The 25,171-nt window shown below is 41.6% G+C and overlaps 1 protein-coding gene across 2 annotated transcripts in view; it reads left to right on the forward strand.

Annotated features, from left to right (window-relative positions):
• The first annotated feature begins 7,991 nt into the window (after positions 1–7,991).
• The window catches only part of LOC106590335 (piezo-type mechanosensitive ion channel component 2), a 156,157-nt gene continuing 138,977 nt past the window's right edge, over positions 7,992–25,171 (forward strand). For both annotated transcript variants that reach the window (XM_082970741.1, XM_082970742.1), the window contains exon 1: positions 7,992–8,812. In XM_082970741.1, coding sequence (XP_082826867.1) covers positions 8,749–8,812 — 64 coding nt within the window. In that variant the 5' untranslated portion in view covers positions 7,992–8,748. The remainder of the gene's footprint in view (positions 8,813–25,171) is intronic.

The raw sequence follows: 25,171 nt of genomic DNA on the forward strand, positions 1-25,171 counted from the left end.
TTAAGCCATTTTGCCACATCTTTGGAAGTATGCTTGGGGTCATTGTCCATTTGGAAGACCCATTTGCGACCAAGCTTTAACTTCCTGACTGATGTCTTGAGATGTTGCTTCAATATGTCCACATAATTGTCCTACCTCATGATGCCATCTATTTTGTGAATTGCACCAGTCCCTCCTGCAGCAAAGCACCCCCACAACATGATGCTGCCACCCCCGTGCTTCACGGTTGGGATGGTGTTCTTCGGCTTGCAAGCCACCCCCTTTTTCCTCCAAACAAAACGATGGTCATTATGGCAAAACAGTTCTGTTTTTGTTTCATCAGACCAGAGGACATTTCTCCAAAAAGTACAATCTTTGTCCCCATGTGCAGATGCAAACCGTAGTCTGGCTTTTTTATGGCGGTTTTGGAGCAGTGGCTTCTTCCTTGCTGAGCGACCTTTCAAGTTATGTCGATATAGGACTTGTTTTACTGTGGATATAGATAATTTTGTACCTGTTTCCTCCAGCATCTTCACAAGGTCCTTTGCTGTCGTTCTGGGATTGATTTTCACTTTTCACACCAAAGTACATTCATCTCTAGGAGACAGAACGCGTCTCCTTCCTGAGCGGTATGACGGCTGCGTGGTCCCATGGTGTTTATACTTGAGTACTATTGTTTGTGCAGATGAATGTGGTACCTTCAGGCGTTTGGAAATTGCTCCCAAGGATGAACCAGACTTGTGGAGGTCTACAATTATTTTTCTGAGGTCTTGGCTGATTTCTTTTGATTTTCCCATGATGTCAAGCAAAGAGGCACTGAGTTTGAAGGTAGGCCTTGAAATACATCCACAGGTACACCTCCAATTGACTCAGATGATGTCAATTAGCCTATCAGAAGCTTCTAAAGCCATGACATAATTTTCTGGAATTTTCCAAGCTGTTTAAAGGCACAGTCAACTTAGTGTATCTGACCCACTGGAACTGTGATACAGTGAATTATAAGTGAAATAATCTGTCTGTAAACAATTGTTGGAAAAATGACTTGTGTCATGCACAAAGTAGATGTCCTAACCGACTTGCCAAAACTATAGTTTATTAACAAGATATTTGTGGAGTGGTTCAAAAACGAGTTTTAATGACTCTAACCTAAGTGTATGACCATAATGTGTAGAATTGTAGGAAAATAGCTTTAAAACTGTAAATGTTTCTCTCTGCCCCACGGAAAAATTTGCATGAAATTTGTTTTAAAAACTGCAACATTTTCTCTCTACACTTGGCATAATTTGTAGAATTGCAGGAACTTGTGCTTTGAAACTTGATTTGTTTCTCTCCGCCATCAAGATGGGGGGGGGGGGGGGGGGGCACCAAAAACCTAGCTGTAAGCTGGATTCGAACCAGGGTGTCACACCCTGATCTGTTTCACCTGTCTTTGTGCTTTCTCCACCCCCCACCAGGTGTCTCCCATCTCCCCTTATTATCCCCTGTGTATTTATACCTGTGTTCTCTGTCTGTTGCCAGTTTGTTTTGTTTGTCAAGCGTACCAGCGGTTTTCCCCTTGCTCCTGTCTGTTTCTAGTTTTCCTGGGTTTGACCATTCTGCCTGCCTGACATCCTGTACCTTGTCCCACCACGGATGACTGACCTCTGCCTGCCCTGACCCTGAGACTGCCTATCCCCTGTTCTAGTAAGAAACGTATGTTACTTTGACACGGTCTGCTTCCCTAAAACGTGACACAGGGTGTCTGTTGTGACTTCTCAAGCACTGAGATGCAGTGCCTTAGACCGCTGCGACACTCGGGCGTTCCACTTTTAGATGGTTAAGAAGTGGTACAGTAGCATTGCTTAGCCACATTGCTTAGCAACATTAGAATATGCTACTAACAATCCCTGTTCTCTATTCAAATTACATTCCAAGAAAATACAACTGATATAGATTTCATAACACTAGGTACGACCCATAGGGCAGCGCACAATTGGCCCAGCGTCGTCCGGGTTAGGGTTTGGCCGGGGTAGGCCGTCATTGTAAATAAGAATTTGTTCTTAACTGACTTGCCTAGTTAAATAAAGGTTAAATAAATAAAAACAACTGGATAGGCCTATAGGCCTTGTGGAAAGAGAATCTCAGATGACAGTGACAGGTAGAAAGGTTACTGCTGTCTTGAATCCTTGTGACGTCCCTACCCTAAACCCTAACCTTAACCCTTGCCCCCAGGGCTCTCCAACCCTGTCCCTGGAACACCCATCATATTTTGGGGAGATAGAAATGCCCCAAAATGAAATGACTTAAAGCAACCCAGACATTGAAACTGCATCAATTATGTACTTTCTTCTAATATACATCTCCCGTTTGGCATGTCTCTTGTGATGCAATTCACAGCAGCTCCGACAGATGTGTTGACATGACAACTGCGTCAGAGTTTTGAACAATCCTTTCCCCCCTTTTGTTCCATGCTGGTCAGTAACTAGCTAACACCAGACACAGATGGAAAGGGAAACATATAAGTATATTTGTGATAGATGAATAGTCTAAACTTTTAATTATATTTGTTCAAACCCTACAGTCAAATTTTGGCACCAGTAGAGTAGGTATTTACATATAAACCACGCCCCTCTGCAAACACACCTTCTCAGATGTTGGTTACAAGGCGGTACTTATTTAAATTAGGTAAGAGAATATCAGTTAGGGTGATGTCACTATCCCCTTAATAATTCTGCCTCCTGAATCCAAGTCTTTGACATGGGGGAGGGGACCAGCAACTTTATGATCACACTTTTTCAATGTAGAAGCAACTGTCATTTTTCATACTTTGGTCTGGTTTCATCCAAATATCACATTTCATGACAGTTCATTACTTTTAACCATTTTAAAATGCAAATTCAACGGGGTAGGGATGTCCCAAGGAACACCGATACTGTAGCAAGGCTCTGAAGCGCTCATGTTGCACCACTCAAATCCCGATAGATGTCGCTGTTGTAGCCTATACATGACTTTCATTATACATGACTATTCTTCTAAAACCAAACAGGCCTGCTACTGCGCTATTTGTTTTAAGTTGTGTAACAACACAAAGCAAATGCGTTTTAACCTATATCTGTACTCTACTTCAAACAAATTGTTACACAAACTGTTTTGTAGCCTATGAATACCTCACCTAGATCACTGTTGCTGAGCCATAGGTTAGGCTGTGATTTACTGTGTGTAGGCTTAGCCTACATGGATCTTCATGTTGTTCTTTTCATACAATAAGTGAAGTACAAAATCATAACCATATGCATGAAGGCCTATTCCTAATATAATCCTCAACGTGCCTATTTTTACACAATTAGTATAGGCCTAGCAATTAATGAATGAGAAAAGTCTGTATACGCAATAACCATAGATAATATGAATCACATTTTATTGGTCGCATACACATATTTAGCAGATGTTATTGCGGGTGTAGCGAAATGCTTGTGTTCATAGCAATAACCGTGCAGTAATATCTCACACACGAATCTAAAAAGTAAAAGAATGGAATTAAGAAAAATATAGAACATTTAGGATGAGCAACGTTGGAGTATTAATAAATATCTATCTATGTCAAGTTGTATAAATTATTTGAGATAGGCACAGGAATAATAGGGGGTTTTAATACTCTATCCAAAAATACAACCAGCCATGAAAAGGCACAGGGACGAAGCCCAAAATAAACACGTATACCAAAACACAGGGATGTAACCCAAACAAAAGAGTGAGGTTAAACCTCTAATAAATACACGGGACAAGACCCGTAATAACAATACACGTTACGAGACCCGTAATAACAATACACGGGACAAGACCCGTAATAACAATACACGTTACGAGACCCGTAATAACAATACACGGGACGAGACCCGTAATAACAATGCACGGGACGAGACCTGTAATAACAATACACGGGACGAGACCCGTAATAACAATACACGGGACGAGACCCGTAATAACAATACACGTTACGAGACCCGTAATAACAATACACGGGACGAGACCCGTAATAACAATACACGGGACGAGACCCGTAATAACAATACACGGGACGAGACCCGTAATAACAAGTACACAACAATACACGGGACGGTAATAACGAGAACACAATACATGCACCACGAAAGCCAAAACAACAACGCACAGGTACTCACAAGACCAACGGACATGGGAACAATAACGACCAGGACAATGGGATACAGAGGGCACATATATACAATTACTAATCAGAGGAAATGGGAACCAGGAGTGCATAATTAGACAGTTCGGTGAAGCCTAGAGGCTGGTGACGTAGACCTCCAGAGCTATTGAACGGAATGAGCAGCAGTACCGGGGGGATCCGTGACAGTACCCCCCCCCCCCCATGCACTGCACTAGCAGCGGAATGATACAGGCCTCGGGGACGACCACAGGGACGCTGTGCGGGTCAGATGCAGCTGCCAAAGTTGTGGTGGCGTCAGATTTGCCAGTTGCAGCTGCCGAAGTTGCGGCGGCGTCAGATTTGCCAGTTGCAGCTGCCGAAGTTGCAGCGGTGTTGGACGGACCATTCCCGCGGTCTCCATTTAGGGTCGGTTAATCTGTCACGCTATATAAATGATTGGAGACAGGCACAGGAATAATAGGGGTTTTAATACTCCACCCAAAAATACAACATGCCATGAAAGGCACAGGGACGAAGCCCAAAACAAACACATATACAAAAACACAGGGATGTAACCCAAACAAAAGAGTGAGGTTAAACCTCTAATAAATACACGGGACAAGACCCGTAATAACAATACACGTTACGAGACCCGTAATAACAATACATGGGACGAGACCCGTAATAACAATACACGGGACGAGACCCGTAATAACAATACACGGGACGAGACCCGTAATAACAATACACGGGACGAGACCCGTAATAACAATACACGGGACGAGACCCGTAATAACAATTGCACAATACACGCACCACGAAAGGCGAAACAACAAAAGCACAGGTACTCACAAGACTAACTGACATGGGAACAACAACCGATCAGGACAATGGTGAACAGAGGGCACATATATACAATTACTAATCAGAGGAAATGGGAACCAGAAGTGGTGCGTATTTAGACAGTTCAGTAATGCCTAGAGGCCAGCGAAGTAGTACCGGGGGGATCTGTGAGCAGCAGTACCGGGGATCCGTGACAATATATATATACAATACCAGTCAAAAGTTTGGACACACCTACTCATTCAAGGGTTTTTCTTTGTTTTTACTATTTAATACACTGTAGAATAATACTGAAGACATCAAAACTATGAAATAACACATATGGAATCATGTAGTAACCAAAAATGTGTTAAACAAATGGAAAAATACATTTTATATTTGAGATTCTTCAGAGTAGCCACCCTTTGCCTTGATGACAGCTTTGCAGACTCTTCGCATTCTCTCAACCAGCTTCATGAGGATGGCTTTTCCAACAGTCTTGAAGGACTTCCCACATATGCTTACCACTTGTTGGCTGCTTTTCCTTCCCTCTGCGGTCCAACTCATCCGAAACCATCTCAATTGAGTTGATGTATGGTGATTGTGGAGGCCATGTGTAACGTGTACGCTGGGAGTCGGGAAGCAAGTACAGGGAGTGCAAATTTTATAATAAATAGAACATAGTACAGAACAAGAAACGAGGAGACATGAAAGAGAAACAGAGTCAATAACGCCTCAGGAAAGAACCAAGGGAAGTGACAGATATAGGGGAGGTAATCAGGAAGGTGATAGAGTCCAGGTGAGTGTCATGAGGCGCAGGTGCGCGTAACGATGGTGGTAGGTGTGAGTAATGATGAGACAACGGGCGTCGTCAAGCACCAGAGAGGTGGCCGGGAGTAAACGTGACACCAGGGCTGCGTTTCAAACTCAATGTAGACAGCCCTCGGCCCTAAACCCTCAGCCCAATGTCCTTGGGGGAATCCACGCGGCCATATTTGTCGTCGGTCCAAAAGATTAGCCAAGCAAGGGAAGTTTGCAACGTAAGCCCCTCAGCCCTCAATTGTAATGGAGTTTGTGAGTGTACAATTATGTTCACTTTGGGGCCAGACACGCCCCAAAGTGACTATACATAGATGATAACAACAGAGAGTAGCAGCACTGTAAAAGGGGGGGGGGGGGGCAATGCAAATAGTCTGGGTAGCCATTTGACTAAATGTTCAGGAGTCTTATGGCTTGGGGGTAGAAGCTGTTTAGAAGCCTCTTGGACCTCTTGCCGTGCGGTAGCAGAGAGGACATTCTATGACTAGGGTGGCTGGCCTTCCTCTGACACCGCCTGGTATAGAGGTCCTGGATGGCAGGAAGCTTGGCCCCAGTGATGTACTGGGCCGTTCGCACTACCCTCTGTAGTGCCTTACGGTCGGAGGCCGAGCATTTGCCATACCAGGCAGTGATGCAACCAGTCAGGATGCTCTCGATGGTGCAGCTGTAGAACCTTTTGAGGATCTGAGGACCCATGCCAAATCTTTTCAGTATCCAGAGGGGGAAAATATTTTGTCGTGCCCTCTTCATGACTGTCTTGGTGCGCTTGGACCATGTTAGTTTGTTGGTGATGTGGACACCAAGGAACTTGAAGCGCTCAACCTGCTCCACTGCAGCCCCGTCGATGAGAATGGGGGCGTGCTCGGTCCTCCTTTTCCTGTAGTCCACAATCATCTCCTTTGTCTTGAACCAGGTGGGATGGCATATCGCAGAATGCTGTGGTAGCCATGCTGGTTAAGTGTGCCTTGAAATCTAAATAAGTCACAGACAGTGTCACCAGCGAATCACCCCCTCACAATCACACCTCCTCCTCCATGCTTCACGGTGGGAACCACACATGCGGAGATCATCCATTCACCTACTTTGCGTCTCGCAAAGACAATGCGGTTGGAACCAAAAATCTCAAATTTGGACTCAGACCCAAGGACAGATTTCCACCGGTCTAATGTCCATCGTGCGTGTTTCTTGGCCCAAGCAAGTCTCTTATTCTTATTGGTGTCCTTTAGTAGTGGTTTCTTTGCAGCAATTCGACCATGAAGGCCTGATTCACGCAGTCTCCTCTGAACAGTTGATGTTGAGATATGTCTGTAACTTGAACTCCGTGAAGCATTGTTTTGGGTTGCAATCTGAGGCTAGTAAATCTAATGAACTTATCCTCTGGGTCTTCAATTCCTGTGGTGGTCTTCATGAGAGCCAGTTTCATCATGGCGCTTGATGGTTTTTGCCACTGCACTAAAGAAACTTTCAAAGTTCTTGAAATTTCCACATTGACTGACCATCATGTCTGTTCTTGCCATAATATGGACTTGATATTTTACCAAATAGGGCTAGCTTCTGTATACCACCCTACTGTGTCACAACACAACTGATTGGCTCAAACGCATTAAGAAGGAAAGAAATTCCACAGATTAACTTTTAACAAGGCACACCAGTTAATTGAAATGCATTCCAGGTGACTACTGTACCTCATGAAGCTGGTTGAGAGAATGCCAAGAGTGTGCAAAGCTGTCATCAAGTGAAAGGGTGGCTACTTTGAAGAATCTCAAATATAAAATATATTTTGATTTGTTTTACACTTTTTTAGTTACTACATGATTCCATATGTTATTTCATAGCTTTGATGTCTTCACTATTATTCTGTGTGTGTGTGTGTGTGTGTGTGCGTGTGTGAACATGCTCTATCTCTATGGTTATAACAACATAATATAGATTGTGTAGATCATATCCAAATAATATAATAGTGAACTACAAGTCCATGACCTGTCCCTGTGCAAGGCTCAACCCTTATTGCCCTTTTCCCGTTAGTCGTGTAAAATCGGCCCAGCTTGGAATCTGTGAGGGTTGGAGTTACCTGACCCAGAGGAGGGCTTGGAATGCGGTCGCCACGCCTGCGGCTCTCTGAGAGGAGGGGCGAGCAACATGTTAGGCTAGGCTACACGCTCACAGCCCTGCCCTGCGTCTACCTCCCGCTCCTCCTCATTGGGGACTAGGCATCATTCCCTAATTCTTGCCTGACTTCTGAATGGTGGAGTCATTTGTCAGTTACAGGGTGGTCTTGTGAAGTTTTCATTGAGGAGGACAAAATTGTAATCATATGAGGTAAAGCATAGAGCTGTGCGGGGCTGGGGCGTGCGCGATGTCCGTTAAGGCTACTCCGAAGGAAATTATAGTCACGCTTTTACGCATTTCCAAGTGTCTTCTCTTACCAAACTAAAGGAGAATTAAGAAACAGGACGCTTGACAAACTCCGTTAACTATCCAAGACGGAGATTATGAATATGCAACTTGCTGACCGTATTTCATAATTGTTTTCTGTTTTAAGCACGGTGCTGGAATTTAGAGAAGTATTTATTTACTGTAAGCGTGGTCCAACCGTTATCAACAGGTAGCCAGCCTAGTGTGGATAAACTGCAACATTGTTGTTACAACCACATTTTTCCCCTGTTAGAAATGGTGTACTACACCGCATAACGATTGTTATTCTACTGGCCCAGATGTTTAGGGTCTTGGATATGGGGTGTCGAAACTAAGGGCAGAGGAAGCAGCTGTGCCTAAACTTTTCTCTGCTGTTGGTTATGGCTTATCAAAAGCGCTGTTTTGGACTTGGACTTCTAAAAAGGATGTTGGAGACACCAACGGGACAATGCCCTCTCACCTGGACTTTGGAGAGAGCTGGACGGGTGCATTAAGATTCCCTAATGCCAGATAGCAGCGTATCACAATAAGACAGCTGTCTGTTTATATTTTATAAATCCTAAGGAATGGCTTCCCAGGTGGTGTGCGGACTGATCTTCAGGCTGCTGCTGCCAGTTTGTCTCGCTGCAGGTAAGCGGATTTTATTAAGCGTGTTGCTAAAGTTGCAGCTGCATTGATCATTGACAATCCAAGAAATATGTGCAATAATCTAGACATATTACTGAAGTATTTTGAAAAGTTATTGTTTTTTTTGGAACTTACCATATTGAATTGGAAACTTTCTAAACCAGTCCACTGGCTACAGTTGATAATAGCATAAACACTTAGAAAATAAAACAAGCAATAAAAATAATAAATACACATCCATATAATAACAATAATAATAATTATTCATTACTATTATTAATATTATTACTGAGCTAACAATGTATCCTCCATCAGACCCAGTTATGCAACGTTGCAACATCTAACAAAACAATAACTCAACTTAACTTGATGCAAGTAATAAACATTTCTTAATTATTGATCACTCGATAAAAAGTGCCAATATGAACTAATTTTAAGTGATACAAATATGCGACTAAAACAGTGTTTTTGTTCAGATTAATTCAAAGAAAAGAAATTGACTGTTTTGCATTTCGGGAATACTGTGTTGGAGGCCAAATAGGCTGTTAAGAAGCCTATTTGAAAATACGTTATTTTCTAATAACTTCAGAGGTAGCATCTAAGCACTAAACACTTTTTCGAAGTTTTGTAAAGGAGTTATGCTCAGATAATGAAATATTTCTGTTTTAGAGATTATGTTAGATGTGACTTTGTTGGATTGTGTCTGACACTGTGACTATCTTCAACGTTTTTAAAGTATGGTATGATTTCTTTGTTTTTTGTTTCAAAATTGCACCTTAATGTTTTTCAAAATCTTTGACTTTGGAACTCGGTGTTGTCTGTTGTCTGCTGTGGTTGGGTCCGTTCCTAGTGTAAACGAAGCGGCAGGTATCCTAGCGGTTAAGAGCGTTTGGCCAGTAATCGAAAGGTTGTTGGTTTGAATCCCAGAGACGCCTAGTTGAAGAATCTGTTGACGTTCCCTTTGATAAGGCCCTTAACCCTATTTGCATTGCTAAATTAAACTATGTGGATGGGGTGTCCTGCAGGACCATAGAACATCATTATATTGTTTAGCAGGACACTGGTCAGGTTGTCCTTGTCTGTGTTTCACTTCCTACCGTCAGAATATTCAGATTTATATATTCTCACTACACAAGAATTGTTCAAGATCTTGCAGTATGGGGACTAATCTTGCCTTACAAACGAAACCAAAGGGAGCGAGCAAATGTATGTTTTGATGCCTCAAATCACTAGTCAAAGGTTGTGTAGGTTTTATAACACAATTGATGTGATGTTAAAGATGTGGTAAAAATGAATATAAACAAATGACATTTCTAAGGACCAGATTGGTGAGATATTGGACCAGATGCCTGCTACTGTAAATTATTGGTCACAATGTTTGGATGAACCTTACCAGGGGTACACTGCCTAGGGAATCAGTCTCAGATTTGAAGAAAATATGTGATATCATTTAAGATATTTTATCAGCATCAACATTGTGTATTTATATACTAAAGACTGTAGGGTTGGCAAACTACGACAGCTAAGGACATTATTATTATATGACCAGGTATTCCTTTTCAAAGCAGTGCAAACTAATGTGAAATGAGCAACTTGCTGAGGTCATGTCACTTTTGACCATTGAAACCCCCAATATCTGTTATACATGAAACAATGGAAGTGTGGTTAGCTGGACATGGATGGACTGAGTCTATCAAATACGGCACAAAATGTCCACCAAATAAAGCATAAACCATTACACTTTTTGTTCTCAATGGCATCACCTCATAAGAGAGTCTTCATTGTGTATGCCACCAACACATTCTTTCATCGTTAGTTAGTTTGGCAGTGATAAAGATTTGTGTGGGAGACTATCAGCACCTCTCAAACCAGATGAACTTCCAACTTTGAAAGATGTTATATTACTAGTCCTCTGTCTTCCTTCTTATTTTTCCTCCCTTTTTAGTCCGTTTATCTGACTCTGTGCAGTCTCTTTAATGACACGCCCACACTCAATGGGAGGACGAGCAGTCAGATAGAGTTTCAGAGTCCCCTGGTAATGTGATTGTCCAGCGACATGTCTGTTCTATGACTCATGGTTTATCTGGAAGACTTGTTTATACAGACCTATCGAAGCTGGGCGACCAATACCAGTGCTGATTGATATCTCTTGTTTTGGAGGAGTTCAGTCAATTATCAACTCCCCATCCCCATGACTCACCATTGGCCAGATGGTGAAAATGTAGATCTCTACATTTTTGCAAGTGTCACCATCAGGGACAAAACATTTTAAACACGACGGAGATAAAAATTTGGCAGTAATTTCCTGCAATTCTACACATTTTGCCATGACTTATGCCATGTTCATATGATATCTGAGTTAGAGTGACTGACAAAATCATTGGGGGCTCCCTGGAGGTCAGAACCCCTGGGCACATGCCCTGCGTACCCGGTCAGTAATTCAGCCATGATAACTATAAGGTTTAGATTGCTGGCTAGACTTACTTAGCAATCTATAAAATGTTAGCTGACATGGGAAAATTTACTGACATATCAATAGGACAACTGCTGATGCATTACCACATTTTGAAATAGTTAAGATAGCACGTTGTGTATTCTACTAACAGTAAGTTAAGACCCCAACTGACTTCTTGGTTGGGGACCCCCGATTGTCCACAGGGCCCTAAGCAGCTGCTTATGTGACTTATGTAAAACAGGTTTTATGCTCAGATAATGAAATATTTGCTGTTTTAGAGATGATATTAGATGTGACTTTGATGGATTGTGTCTGACAGTGGGATTCTCTATAACGTTTTCAAAATATGGTATGATTACTTCGTTTTTAGTTTTTTCAAAATTGCTCCTTAATGTTTTTCAAAATCTTCTATGACTCTTTGAAACTTGGAGTGTTCTCTTGGCAGCTGTGGTTGGGTCTTTCCTAGTGGAAACAGGGAGGCGGGTATCCTAGCAGTTGAGAGCCTTTGGCCAGTAATCGGAAGGTTTCTGGTTCGAATTCAAGTGATGGCTTGGTGAAAAATCTGTAGATGTTCCCTTGGGCAAGGCACTTAACCCTATCAGATGGTGAAAATGTAGATTTCTTTTAAAGTGTCATTATCAGGGACATTTCTAGCATTTTGGGAGCCCTAAGCCAGATTTGGTTAATTCTGTTCCTGTAGAGTATGATAACATTGGATGACTCATTTTGAAGGGTGTTTTTCAAAGTGCAATTTGAGGAAGAGGGAGACAGACAGAGAGAGAGGGAGGGCAAGACAGATCCACAGATGACGCAATCGCTATTGCACTCCACACTGCCCTTTCCCACTTTGACAAAAGGAACACATATGTGAGAATGCTGTTAATTGACTACAGCTCAGCATTCAACACCATAGTGCTCTCCAAGCTCATCACTAAGCTAAGGACCCTGGGACTGAACACCTTCCTCTGCAATTGGATCCTGGACTTCTTAAAGGGATGTCCCCAGGGAGTGAGGGTAGGCAACAATACACGGGGGCCCCTCAGGGGTACGTACCTAGTCCCCTCCTGTACTTCCTGTTAAACCACACCTGCATGGCCGCGCACGACTCTAACACCATCATTAAGTTTGCAGACGACACAACGGTGGTAGGCCTGATCACGGACGATGATGATACAGCCTATAGGGAGGAGGTCAGAGACCTGGCAGTGTGGTGTCAGGACAACAACCTCTCCCTCAACGTCAGCAAGACAAATGAGCTGATCGTGGACTACAGGAAACGGAGGGCCTCCCCATCCACATTAACAGGGCTGTAGTGGAGCGGGTCGAGAGATTCAAGTTCCTCTGTGTCCACATCACCAAGGATCTATCATGGTCCAAACACACCAACAAAGTTGTGGAGAGGGCACGACAACACTTCTTCCCTCTCAAAAAGTTCTACAACTGCACCATTGAGAGCATCTTGACTGGCTGCATCACCGCTTGGTATGGCAACTGCTTGGCACCAGACAGCAAAACGATACAGAGTGTAGTGCAGATTAGAGGTCAACCGATTATGATTTTTCAACGCCGATACCGATTATTGGAGGACCAAAAAAAGACGATACCGATTCATCGGCCGAATTATTATTTATTTATTTGTAATAATGGCAATTACAACAATACTGAATGAACACTTATTTTAACTTAATATAATACATAAATAGTATCAATTTAGCCTCAAATAAATAATGAAACATTTTCAATTTCGTTTAAATTCTGCAAAAACAAAGTGTTGGACAAAGTAAAAGTGCAATATGTGCCATGTAAAAAAGCTAACGTTTAAGTTGCTTGCTCAGAACATGAGAACATATTAAAGCTGGTGGTTCCTTTTGACATTAGTCTTCAATATTCCCAGGTAAGAAGTTTTAGGTTGTAGTTATTATAGGAATTATAGGACTATTTCTCTTTATACCATTTGTATTTCATATACCTTTGACTATTGGATGTTCTTATAGGCACTTTAGTATTGCCAGTGTAACAGTATAGCTTCCGTCCCTCTCCTCACTCCTACCTGGGCTCGAACCAGGAACACATCGAGAACAGCCACCCTCGAAGCAGCGTTACCCATGTAGAGCAAGGGGAACAACCACTCCCAAGTCTCAGAGCGAGTGACGTTTGAAACGCTATTAGCGCACACTCTGCTAACTAGCTAGCCATTTCACCTGGGTTACACCAGCCTTATCTCGGGGGTTGATAGGCTTGAAGTCATAAACAGCGCAATGCTTGAAGAATTGCGAAAAGCTGCTGGCAAACGCACAAAGGTGCTGTTTGAATGAATGCTTACGAGCCTGCTGCTGCCTACCATCGCTCAGTCAGACTGCTCGATCAAATATCAAATCATAGACTTAATTATAACATAATAACACACAGAAATATGAGCCTTTGGTCATTAATATGGTTGAATCCGGAAACTATCATTTCGAAAACGAAATGTTTATTATTTCAGTGAAATACGGAACCGTTCCGTATTTTATCTAACGGGTGGCATCCCTAAATCTAAATATTCCTGTTACATTGCACAACCTTCAATGTTATGTCATAATTATGTACAATTCTGGAAAATTAATTACGACCTTTGTTAGGAATAAATGGACTTCACACAGTTCGCAATGAGCCAGGCGGCCCAAACTGCTGTATATACCCTGACTGCTTGCACGGAACGCAAGAGAAGTGACACAACTTCCCTAGTTATAAGAAATTCATGTTAGCAGGCAATATTAACTAAATATGCAGGTTTAAAAATATATACTTGTGTATTGATTTTAAAGAAAGGCATTGATGTTTATGGTTAGGTACACTGGTGCAATGACAGTGCTTTTTTCGCAAATGCGCTTGTTAAATCATCACCGTTTGTCATAAGTAGGCTGTGATTCAATGAGAAATTAACAGGCAACGCATCGATTATATGCAATGCAGGACACGTTAGATAAACTAGTAATATCATCAACCATGTGTAGTTAACTAGTGATTATGTTAAGATTGATAGTTTTTTATAAGATAAGTTTAATGCTAGCTAGCAACTTACCTTGGCTTCTTGCTGCCCTCGTGTAACAGGTAGTCAGCCTGCCACGCAGGCTCCTCGTGGAGTGCAATGTAAGGCAGGAGGTTAGAGCGTTGGACTAGTAAACGGAAGGTTGCAATAAGGAATCCCCGAGGTGACAAGGTAAAAATCTGTTGTTCTGCCCCTGAACAAGGCAGTTAATCCCCGTTCCTAGGCCGTCATTGAAAATAAGAATGTGTTCTTAATCTGACTTGCCTAGTTAAATAAAGGTTGTTTTTTTTTAAATCGGCTAATAGGTGGCCAAAAATACAGATTACCGATTGTTATGAAAACTTGAAATTGGCCCTAATTAATCGGCCATTCCGATTAATCAGTCGACCTCTAGTGCGGATGGCCCAGTACATCACTGAGCCAAGCTCCCTGCAATCCAGGACCTCTATACCAGGCAGTGTCAGAGGAAGGCCCTAAAAACTGTCAAAGACTCCAGCCAACCAAGTCATAGATTGTTCTCTCTGCTACCGCACAGCAAGCAGTACAGATGAGCCATGTCTGGAACCAACAGGACCCTGAACAGCTTCTACCCCAGCCATAACACTGCTAAATAGTTAGTCTGGGTAGCTATTTGGTTAACTATTTAACTATCTGCATTGACCCTTTTTGCACTAACTTTTTTGACTCATCACATACGCTGCTGCTACTGTTAACTACCTGACACTTTATTCCTAAATATACAGTGCATTCGGGAAATATTCAGACCCTTGACTTTTTCCACATTTTGTTACGTTACAGTCTTATTCTAAAATGATTGTGTGTATATGTATATATATATATAAAATACCTTACTTACATAAGTATTCAGACCCGTTGTTATGAGACTCGAAATTGAGCTCAGGTGCATCCTGTTTCCATTGATCATCCTTAAGATGTTTCTACAACTTCATTGGAGTCCACCTGTGGTAAATTAAATTCATTGGACATGATTTGGAAAGGCACACACCTGTCTATATAAGGTCACACAGTTGACAGTGCATGTCAGAGCAAAAACCAATCAAAGGAATTGTCCGTAGAGCTCTGAGACAGGATTGTGTCAAGGCACAGATCAGGGGAAGGTTACCAAAAAATGTCTGCAGGCTTGAAGGTCCCCAAGAAAACAGTGGCCTCCATCATTCTTAAATGGAATACGTTTCGAACCACCAAGACTCTTCCTAGAGCTGGTAGCCCAGACAAACTGAGAAATCGGGGGAGAAGGGCCTTGGTCAGGGAGGTGACTAAGAACCCGATGGTCACTCTGACAGAGCTTCAGAGTTCCTCTGTGGAGATGGGAGAACTTTCCAGAAGGACAACCATCTCTGCAGCACTACACCAATTAGGCCTTTATGGTAGAACGGCCAGACGGAAGCCACTCCTCAGTAAAAGGCTCATGACAGCCTGCTTGGAGTTTGCCAAAAGGCACCTAAAGGACTCTCAGACCATGAGAAACAAGATTATCTGGTCTGATGAAGCCAAGATTGAACTCTTTGGCCTGAAGGCCAAGCTTCACATCTGGAGGAAACCTAGAAACATCCCTACGGGGAAGTATGGTGGTAGCAGCATCATGCTGTGGGGATGTTTTTCAGCGGCAGGGACTGGGAGACGAGTCAGGATTGAGGGAAAGATGAACGGAGTAAAGTACAGAGAGATCCTTGATGAAAACATGCTCCAGAGTGCTCAGGACCTCAGACTTGGGCGAAGGTTCACCTTCCAACAGGACAATGGCCCTAAGCACACAACCAAGACAATGCAGGAGTGGCTTCGGGACAAGTCTCTGAATGTTCTTGAGTGGCCCAGCCAGAGCCCAGACTTGAACCTGATCGAACATCTCTGGAGACCTGAAAATAGCTGTGCAGCGATATTCCCCATCCAACCTGACAGAGCTTGAGAGAAGAATGGGAGAAACTCCCCTAATATAGGCGTGCCAAGCTTGTAGCGTCTTACAGAAGAAGACTCGAGGCTGTAATCGCTGCCAAAAGTCGTTCAACAAAGTACTGAGTAAAAGTCTGAATACTTATGTAAATGTGATATTTGAATGTTGTTGTTTTTTGATAAATGTGCAAAAATGTATAAAACCCTTTTTTGCTTTGTCATTATGGGGCATTGTGTGTAGATGGGTGACAAAAACATGTATTTAATCCATTTTGAATTCAGGCTCTAACACAACAAAATGTGCAATAAGTCAAGGGGTATTAATAATATTTGAAGGCATTGTACATGATGGTCCAAGCAGAAGCAAACATTTGTCTGGACTTGGTGTCAAATACCTAGGGAGAAATACTTCAATTTCTGGGGGGGGGGGGGGTATACATGTGTGATTATTATTCCATTTCTGGTCAGTTGGTTGAAGTTTAATCTAAGTTAACGTGCCTCTAAAGCAATTGATGCCATTATCAGTAAAACAGTTTATGGCCCATTGTTAAAATAAGATGGGGTTTTATCACTCTGTAGTTTCCTGGAGCTCTCTCTCTCTCTGTCTCTCTCTGTCTCTCTGTGTCTCTCTCTGTCTCTCTGTGTCTCTCTCTGTCTCTCTGTGCTCTCTCTCTCTCTCTGTGTCTCTCTCTCTCTCTCTCTCTCTGTGTCTCTCTGTGTCTCTCTCTCTCTCTCTGTGTCTCTCTGTGTCTCTCTCTCTCTCTCTGTGTGTCTCTCTCTCTCTCTCTCTGTCTCTGTCTCTGTCTCTGTCTCTGTCTCTCTCTCTCTCCCTTTCCTTTGGCTTTATAGTCAGACTATTCATACAGTTTTATCTGAACTGTTTCCTGTCTATAATCTGACAGCAGTGCCACTGAAATACACTCAGCCACCTGAATGGACCTTTTGTGCGGACTCCCCCAACCACACAGAACCCAGAGCCCCCACACACACTTAAGCAATCACAGACAGACTACTAGAAACAAGCCAGTTGTATATCACACCTGTCTGGTTTCAAGAGCTAAAGATGTGTGCTAAAGTGGCTTCGGGACAAGTCTCTGAATGATCTTGAGTGGCCCAGCCAGAGCCCGGATTTGAACCTGATCAAACATCTCTGAAGAGACCTGAAAATAGCTGTGAAGCAATGCTCCCCATCCAACCTGATAGAGCTCGAGAGGATCTGCAGAGAAGAATGGGAGAAACTCCCCAAATACAGGTGTGCCGAGCTTGTAGCGTCATACCCATGAAGACTGTAATCTCTGCCAAAGGTGGTTCAACAAAGTACTGAGTAAAGAGTCTGAATACTTATGTAAGTGTGATATTTCAGTTTTTTATGTCAAAAAAACTGTTTCTGCTTTGTCATTATGAGGTATTGTGTGTAGATTAATGAGGGGGGGAAACTATTTAATTAATTTTAAAATAAAGCTGTAACGTAACAAAATGTGGAAAAGTCAAGGGGTCTGAATACTTTCCGAATGCATGGTATGTACTGTACATATCTACCTCAATTACCTTGTACCCCTGCACATAGACTCGGTACTGGTACCTCTTGTATATTGCCAAGTTATCATTACTCATTATGTATCTATTATTATTACTGCTGTTATGTGTTTTACTTTTCTATTATTTCTCTATTTTCTTTCTCTCTGCATTGTTGGGAAGGGCCCGTAAGCATTTCCCTGTTAGTCCACACCTGCTGTTTGCAAAGCATGTGACGAATAGATGTTTTATTTGAGACGGTGGTCTTCCAGTCACCTGATGAAACAGCTTCTTGAAGGATAGTTTGTATCTTATCTGTCTCACTTGAAATAAGAGTGACGGTATTTGCCTTCTTAACAAATGATAGGACATAAGAATCCATGAGCTTTTAGACCAAGTAGAGTGATAGCTGTTTCTAACTATACATCTCAACCAGTGAGAGTAATGTGTAAACAAAAGAAGACATTATACCTGAGTGCTATTTCATGTTCCAGACATAGCCTACTGCCCCCTCAAGTTCCCCTCACAGCGCACTGGTGACCATCAACCATTTTTGTTTAGCTTTTATTAAAGCTTTTTATGCAGTTTTCTCTTTGGAAAAACACTTTTTTTTTGCACGGGTCCCCAGGATGTATACAGAGACTATAAAGTTTATAGAGAGCTGCGCCGGTGAATGAGCTAAATGGGTAAATGAAGCCGTGCATGGCTGGAGAGGAGGGGACCAGTGTTTGTACATGGTGTGCCGCAAGGCTTTCCAGATAACTTTAAGCTGTCCCTTAGCCCTGAGTCTTGCCACGCACGCCTCTTCTCTGCCCTGGAAAACAACTGGTACTGGAACTTTTGGAAGCCTCATTGGCTCTGCTAAATGATCGTGGTGGCTGCCATTTGTGCTGAGTTACCCAGCATCTCCCCTTGATTAGTCTGAGAAGATGAGCATTTAAATGAGGCTGGGATTTTAGTGTGCGCTGCCCCAAAAACACATATCGCTTTCCCTCCTCTTTCTTATCAGTAAAACATCTCTCTCTCTCTCTCTCAATTCAATTTAAGGGCTTTATTGGCATGGGAAACATATGTTAACATTGCCAAAGCAAGTGAAGTAGATAGTAAACAAAAGTAAAATAAACAATACAAATGAACAGTAAACATTAACAGTCTTTAGTCAATAAGTATTCAACCATTTTGTTATGGCAAGTCTAAATAAGTTCAGGAGTGTTTATCATGATTGTTGAATGACTACCTCATCTCTGTACCCCACTTATACAATAATTATCTGTAAGGTCCCTCAGTTCAGCAGTGAATTTCAAATACAGATTCAACCACAAAGACCAGGGAGGTTTTCCAATGCCTCGCAAAGAAGGGCACCTATTGGTAGATGCATTGAATATCCATTTGAGCATGGTGAAGTTATTAATTACACTTTGGATGGTGTATCAATACTCCCAGTAACTACAAAGATACAGGCATCCTTCCTAACTCAGTTGCCGGAGAGGAAGGAAACCGCTCAGGGATTTCACCATGAGGCCAATGGTGACTTTAAAACAATTACATAGTTTAATGGCTGTGATATGACAAAATGGAGGATGGATCAACAACATTGTAGTTTACTCCACAATACTAACATTATTGACAGAATAAAAATATTCCAAAACATGCATCCTGTTTGCAACAAGGCACTAAAGTAATACTGACTTTCTGTCCTGAATACATATTGTATTGTTTGGGGCAAATCAATACAACACATTACTGAGTACCACTCTGCATATTTTTTATTATAGAGGTAGCTGCATCATGTTATAGTTATGCTTTTAATTGTTACAGACTGGGGAGTTAAAACACAAGGCCAAATCTACACTGGAGTTGCTTACCAAGAAGACTGTGAAGGTTCCTGAGTGGCCAAGTTACAGTTGTGACTTAAATCTGCTTGATAATCTATGATAATGATTAACAACCAATTTGACAGAGCATGAAGAATTTTGAAAATAATAATATGACAATATAGGGGCAGCAGGTAGCCGGAAGGTTGCTGGATCGAATCCTCGAGCTGATAAGGTAAAAATCTGTTGTTCTGCCCCTGAACAAGGCAGTTAACCCACTCTTCCCTGGTAGATTCTCATTGTAAATAAGAATTTGTTGTTAACTGACTTGCCTAGTTAAAGGTAAAAAAATGTTGTCCAGGTGTTGGAGAACTCTTATAGACCTACCCAGAAAGGGTCACAACTGTAATCACTCTCAAAGGTGGTTCTAACATGTATTGACTCAGGGGTGTGAATACTTATGTGAATTAGATCTATCTGTATTTAATTTTCAATAAATTGGCAAACATTTCTAAAAACATATTTTCACTTTGTCATTATGGGGCATTGTGTGTAGATGGGTGAGAAAAAAAATCGATTTCATTCATTTTGAATTCAGGCTCTAACACAACAAACTTTGGAATAAGTCAAGTGGTATGAGTAATTTCTGAAGGCATTGTACATGATGGCCCCAGCAGAAGCAAACATTTGTCTGGACATGGTGTCAAATACCTAGTGAGAAATATATCCCCCAAAAATTGGGTATACATTTGTGATTATTATTCCATTCCTGGTCAGTTGGATAAAGTTTTATTTAAGTTAACGCCATTATCAGGAAAACAGCTTTTAGCCCATTGTTAAAATAAGATGGGGATTTATCACTCTGTAGTTTCCTGGAGCTCTCTCTCTCTCTCTCTCTCTCTCTCTCTCTCTCTCTCTCTCTCTCTCTCTCTCTCTCTCTCTCTCTCTCTCTCTCTCTCTCTCTCTCCCCCCCCCCCCCCCCACTTGGCTTTATAGTCAGACTATTCATACAGTTTTATCTGAACTGTTTCCTGTCTATAATCTGACAGCAGTGCCACTGAAATACACTCAGCCACCTGAATGGACCTTTTGTGCGAACTCCCCCAACCACACAGAACCCAGAGCCCCTCCCACCCACTTAAGCAATCACAGACAGACTACTAGAAACAAGCCAGTTCTATATCACACCTCACAGCGTCTGGTTTCAAGAGCTAAAGATGTGTTTTTGTTTTACCTTTCAATTCTATCTCAAGTTAATTATAGGATGACATTGTGTGTGAAATAATGGGGTAAGAATAAGATTCTTTCCAGTTTAGTAGGTTTGTTAATCTTACAGTGATAGTTTAATTAGAAAGCCTTCTGAATAAACCCATCGATTACGTTCTTTAGTATACTGTATTTAACACAGGCAAGACTCCTGGATGCAGGGCCGGACATCATTTATACATCATTTATTTCGGACATCATTTATACAGCTCAGAAATGTAACTTTGGCTGGAGGGTACTTAGTTTAGGCTAAGGCCCATATACCTTGTCTAAATAAAGAGTCAACAGGTTATTGTTGTTTCAGGGTTTACCTTTGCCACATGAGGTAGTCACTCTATTAAGCCAGGCTGTGAGGCGGCTAACGCTGCTCACACTGGCAGCTGCATTGCTCGTTTGTTTGTTGGACCAATGTGCAAATTGACGAGCTAGCAGACGCCAACGCTTAACAATACAGACCTGTGGAAGCAACGGTCACACTGAAAGATGTGCCAAGCCTTTGGTCCCAAAGCTCCCACTTGCAGACAAAACAAACATTTGTATTTAGGCTTTCTGTCTTTTACCACAGTTCTGCCTGTTACAGAAATTAACACAATTTAATATTCTGGTAACACAACCTGTTGTTGTCGAAGTATCTGATGTCTTTGTGGTAAAGTGATTTCACTATTAGTGTTTCATTATTTTTCTACTGAGTTAGTGGTGGCTGTCGTGGTGGTTGATGTGCTCATCAAGAATAACCTTATGCAACAATGACTATGGATTTTTCCATTAATAACCCTGTAATGAACTTCCCGTCTCTCTGATTCTGGTCTCGCATCATCACAATGATGACTCATATCTGTTTAACTGGCCATTGAAATAGCTTCCAGAAAGTGTTAGTCATAGAAGTCACTCAACTAGGAGACAGATGGTCATTCTTGCAAGGCATCTGGGCTCCTGAGTGGCGCAGAGGTAAGGCACTGCATCTCAGTCTTAGAAGCGTCACTACAGACCCTCGTTTGACTCCAGGCTGTATCACAACCGACCGTGATTGGGAGTCCCATAGGGTGGCGCACAATTGGCCCAGTGTCATCCGGGTTAGGATTTGGCCGGGGTAGGATGTCATTGTAAATAAGAATTTGTTCTTAGCTGACTTGCCTAGTTAAATAAATAAATACAAATCTGTCCCTCTTATATAGTTCTTAGAGATGAGCTTGCTGATGCAGGGGTTGATTTGGTCTGTGACCTGGTGGAAAAGGGAAAATTCCGATCCTACTGGTAGTTTGCGACCTGACTTGTCTTGGGGTCATGAACTATCCCCCAGACTCTTCCACAATCACCATGGGTGCGTTGTTATCGAGTTAAGACTAAGAGTATCGTGAATCAAACTGCAGTTAGCTACTAAAACTCAGGACCCTGTTCCCTCAATCCTGGATACTGGGCTTCTGATAAGTCAGAAATAGTATTATTTTTGCACTGCAAGAATGCAAGGATTCTCAATTTACAGGCACAGTTTGGCACACAATGGTATTCCTGTTACATTTTTGTTTAGAAAAAGAATGAAAAATAACACATTAGTATTTATCTAAACTGACTACCATAATGTACAATAGTAGTATCATCTGATTACCAGTCAGTTGTTTCATAAAGAGTTAAATCTCCTAAGGGTGGAAAGGTGGACATGGCAGGGTGATGGTAAAAGTGATGTGGGGTGGGGGAGTGGGAATTGCAGGCAGAGTGCAGCTAGTTTTAGTCGTTTTTTTTCGAGCAACAAGTCTCACTAGAATTAGTTCTGTCTTATTCCTGAACTTCAGACATTTTTAAGTTTGGCAGTTCTAGTGTAAACAGAGCCCAGTTAAATAACAGATTGAGTTACCTGTGAAAACGGAACCATTTGGGAGGGGGCCGGTGAGAGAGGGGAACTTGGGTGTCTGCGCACACTGTTCCCGCCTGACGTTTCTGTCCTCTCCGCCTCCCATTAATTTCACCAGCATCAATGAATGACATATTTATGTCTAACATTAATATTTAGCTCTGATATAAACATTTGGGAACATTTTGGGGTCTTTTTAATATGTTTTGGATATATATTCATCGGCACTTGGTATTATTTTAATGTCAACATCAATGTTATTCAGTGTAGACACTGACTATGCCAGGGACTTGGAGAATTTTCTCTCAGCCAAAAACTCACCGAACAGAAAACACTCACTCTGAATAAACAAAACTGCCAGAAATGAACCGTCAATATTGAAACGACAACTATTCATAAATCTTCAGCCCAGTTCTGATTATTAATACTGAAAAACACAGAAAGTTGATTGACACCAATGTATGATTTACTGTGAAAGTCTAAATTGCTCATCTCTTAAGTCATTAATTAGTAAGATAAATAAGATCAGTAGTTTTATATTAATGATCATCACTCAAGATCATAACTTTATAATTAAAGATATGTGATAGTGTAACATGTCTTGTATTTCACATGTACTTTATATGGTATCCTTGACTCTCCATCCCTCACAACCTTGATGTCCCTCATAACCGTGCAGTTTAAAATCTGAATGACACATTTCCTGGAGCAAAATATAATTTCAGTATACAAAGAGATATTCTCTGTATAGCCAAACATGTGTTATGAAACATACATTTGACTTTCAACATTACTTATTTGCTTTCTGTGTTCACTTGAGAGCATCGTGCCTATGGTGCTGTTAAAAGCTCAAAGTATTGCATGATTTCAAGGACTTGGGCTTTACTGACCAAACAAAACCAAAATAATATCCCCAAAAAAGAATATGGGTATGTGTATGGTTATTTATTTTGCCAAGCAGAGGTGTGTAATGGTGGGTGTGTTGTGGGCAATTCCACGGAAACGGAATTAGGCGTTGTTTTTTCACTTTAAAATGTAGGCCAAACAAAAAAAGCATTGATTTCAAAGTTGAACAAACCATACAACTCTATGCACAAAAAAACCAATATAAGTGGAAGAACTGTGCTGATGCAACAGAAAAATGTTAAAATCTCCCTCAGGTTTTTACGCGACCCATTTTTCCAAAAATATTGCCTCCAAATTAAGATTCAAAGATGTCTGCAGAAAGAATGGGTTGTCAGCTTTGACATGTCACCTTGAGTTTAAAAACATATATTTTGGTTATTGAACTACAGTACAGTAAGTGAAGTGGATTTACACCCGGTAATGGTATACGGTAACAGAATTACATCATGGGTCTCTGATCTGTACTACACAGAAATGCAAAGTTATGGATATGAATGTCATTCTCTTCATGTTTCACAAGTTTGGACATCACAGAGCAGCACAGCACAGCAGAGCACAGTAGAGTACAGTGCATTACAATACACCACAGCACAGCAAAGCACAGCAGAGCAGAGTAGGGTAGAGTGCAGTAGAGTACACTAGAGTTCAGTAAAGTACAGCAGTAGAGTACAGTACAATATATTGTACTCTACAGTACTATACTCTATACTTATCTTTACTGTAGTGTACTGTATTGTACTGTACTCTACTCAGCTATACTCACTGTACTGTAGAGGTCTTCACGGATCCAAAAAGTTGGACCCGTTCTGAAATGGATCCGTGGCTTTCCCACCCAACCCGATATGAATAAATATATATATTTTTTAAACAAGACCTGTTCCAAATGGCCCAGAGGACAGTCAGACCCGTTCCGAAAAGGCCAGTGGAATAAACAGACCCAAACAGACCTGTGCCATTTTGGATCCGAGAGACCGGTTCAGTCCAAGAGTAGAAAGAGAGAGAGAAAGAAACCTTCGACCGGGCCGCTGCCAGCACCATCAATAAACGAGTGATAATGGCCAAATGTTCCACAGTTACTTACGTGTCCTTAAAAATTGCCTTTAACAAATTACAAAACAAATATTTGTTGTGTTTCCATGTGTAGCATATTGAAAACTTTATAGTAAATTGTTTTATTGATTTTTACTTCCTAAAACAATGATTGTCCACCTCATGGTTCAGCTGTTGGAGATTTGAGCGCTAAATGCATCAGGAAATTGTATGGACATACCAGTGCCTTCGGAAAGTATTCAGACCCCTTGACTTTTTCCACATTTTGTTACGTTACATACAGCCTTATTCTAAAATGTATTAAATAAATACAAATCCTCAGCAATCTACACACAATACCCCATAATGACGAAGCCACTCAGTGAAAGGCACATGACAACCCGCTTGGAGTTTGTCAAAAGGCACCTAAAGAATCTCAGACCATGAGAAACAAGATTCTCTGGTCTGATGAAACCAAGATTTAACTCTTTGACCTGAATGCCAAGTGTCACGTCTGGAGGAAACCTGGCACAATCCCTACAGTGAAGCATGGTGGTGGCAGCATCATGCTGTGGGGATGTTTTTC

The sequence above is a fragment of the Salmo salar genome, chromosome 29, assembly GCF_965601325.2.
Source record: "Salmo salar chromosome 29, fSalSal1, whole genome shotgun sequence".
Classification (NCBI taxonomy): Eukaryota; Metazoa; Chordata; class Actinopteri; order Salmoniformes; family Salmonidae; genus Salmo; species Salmo salar.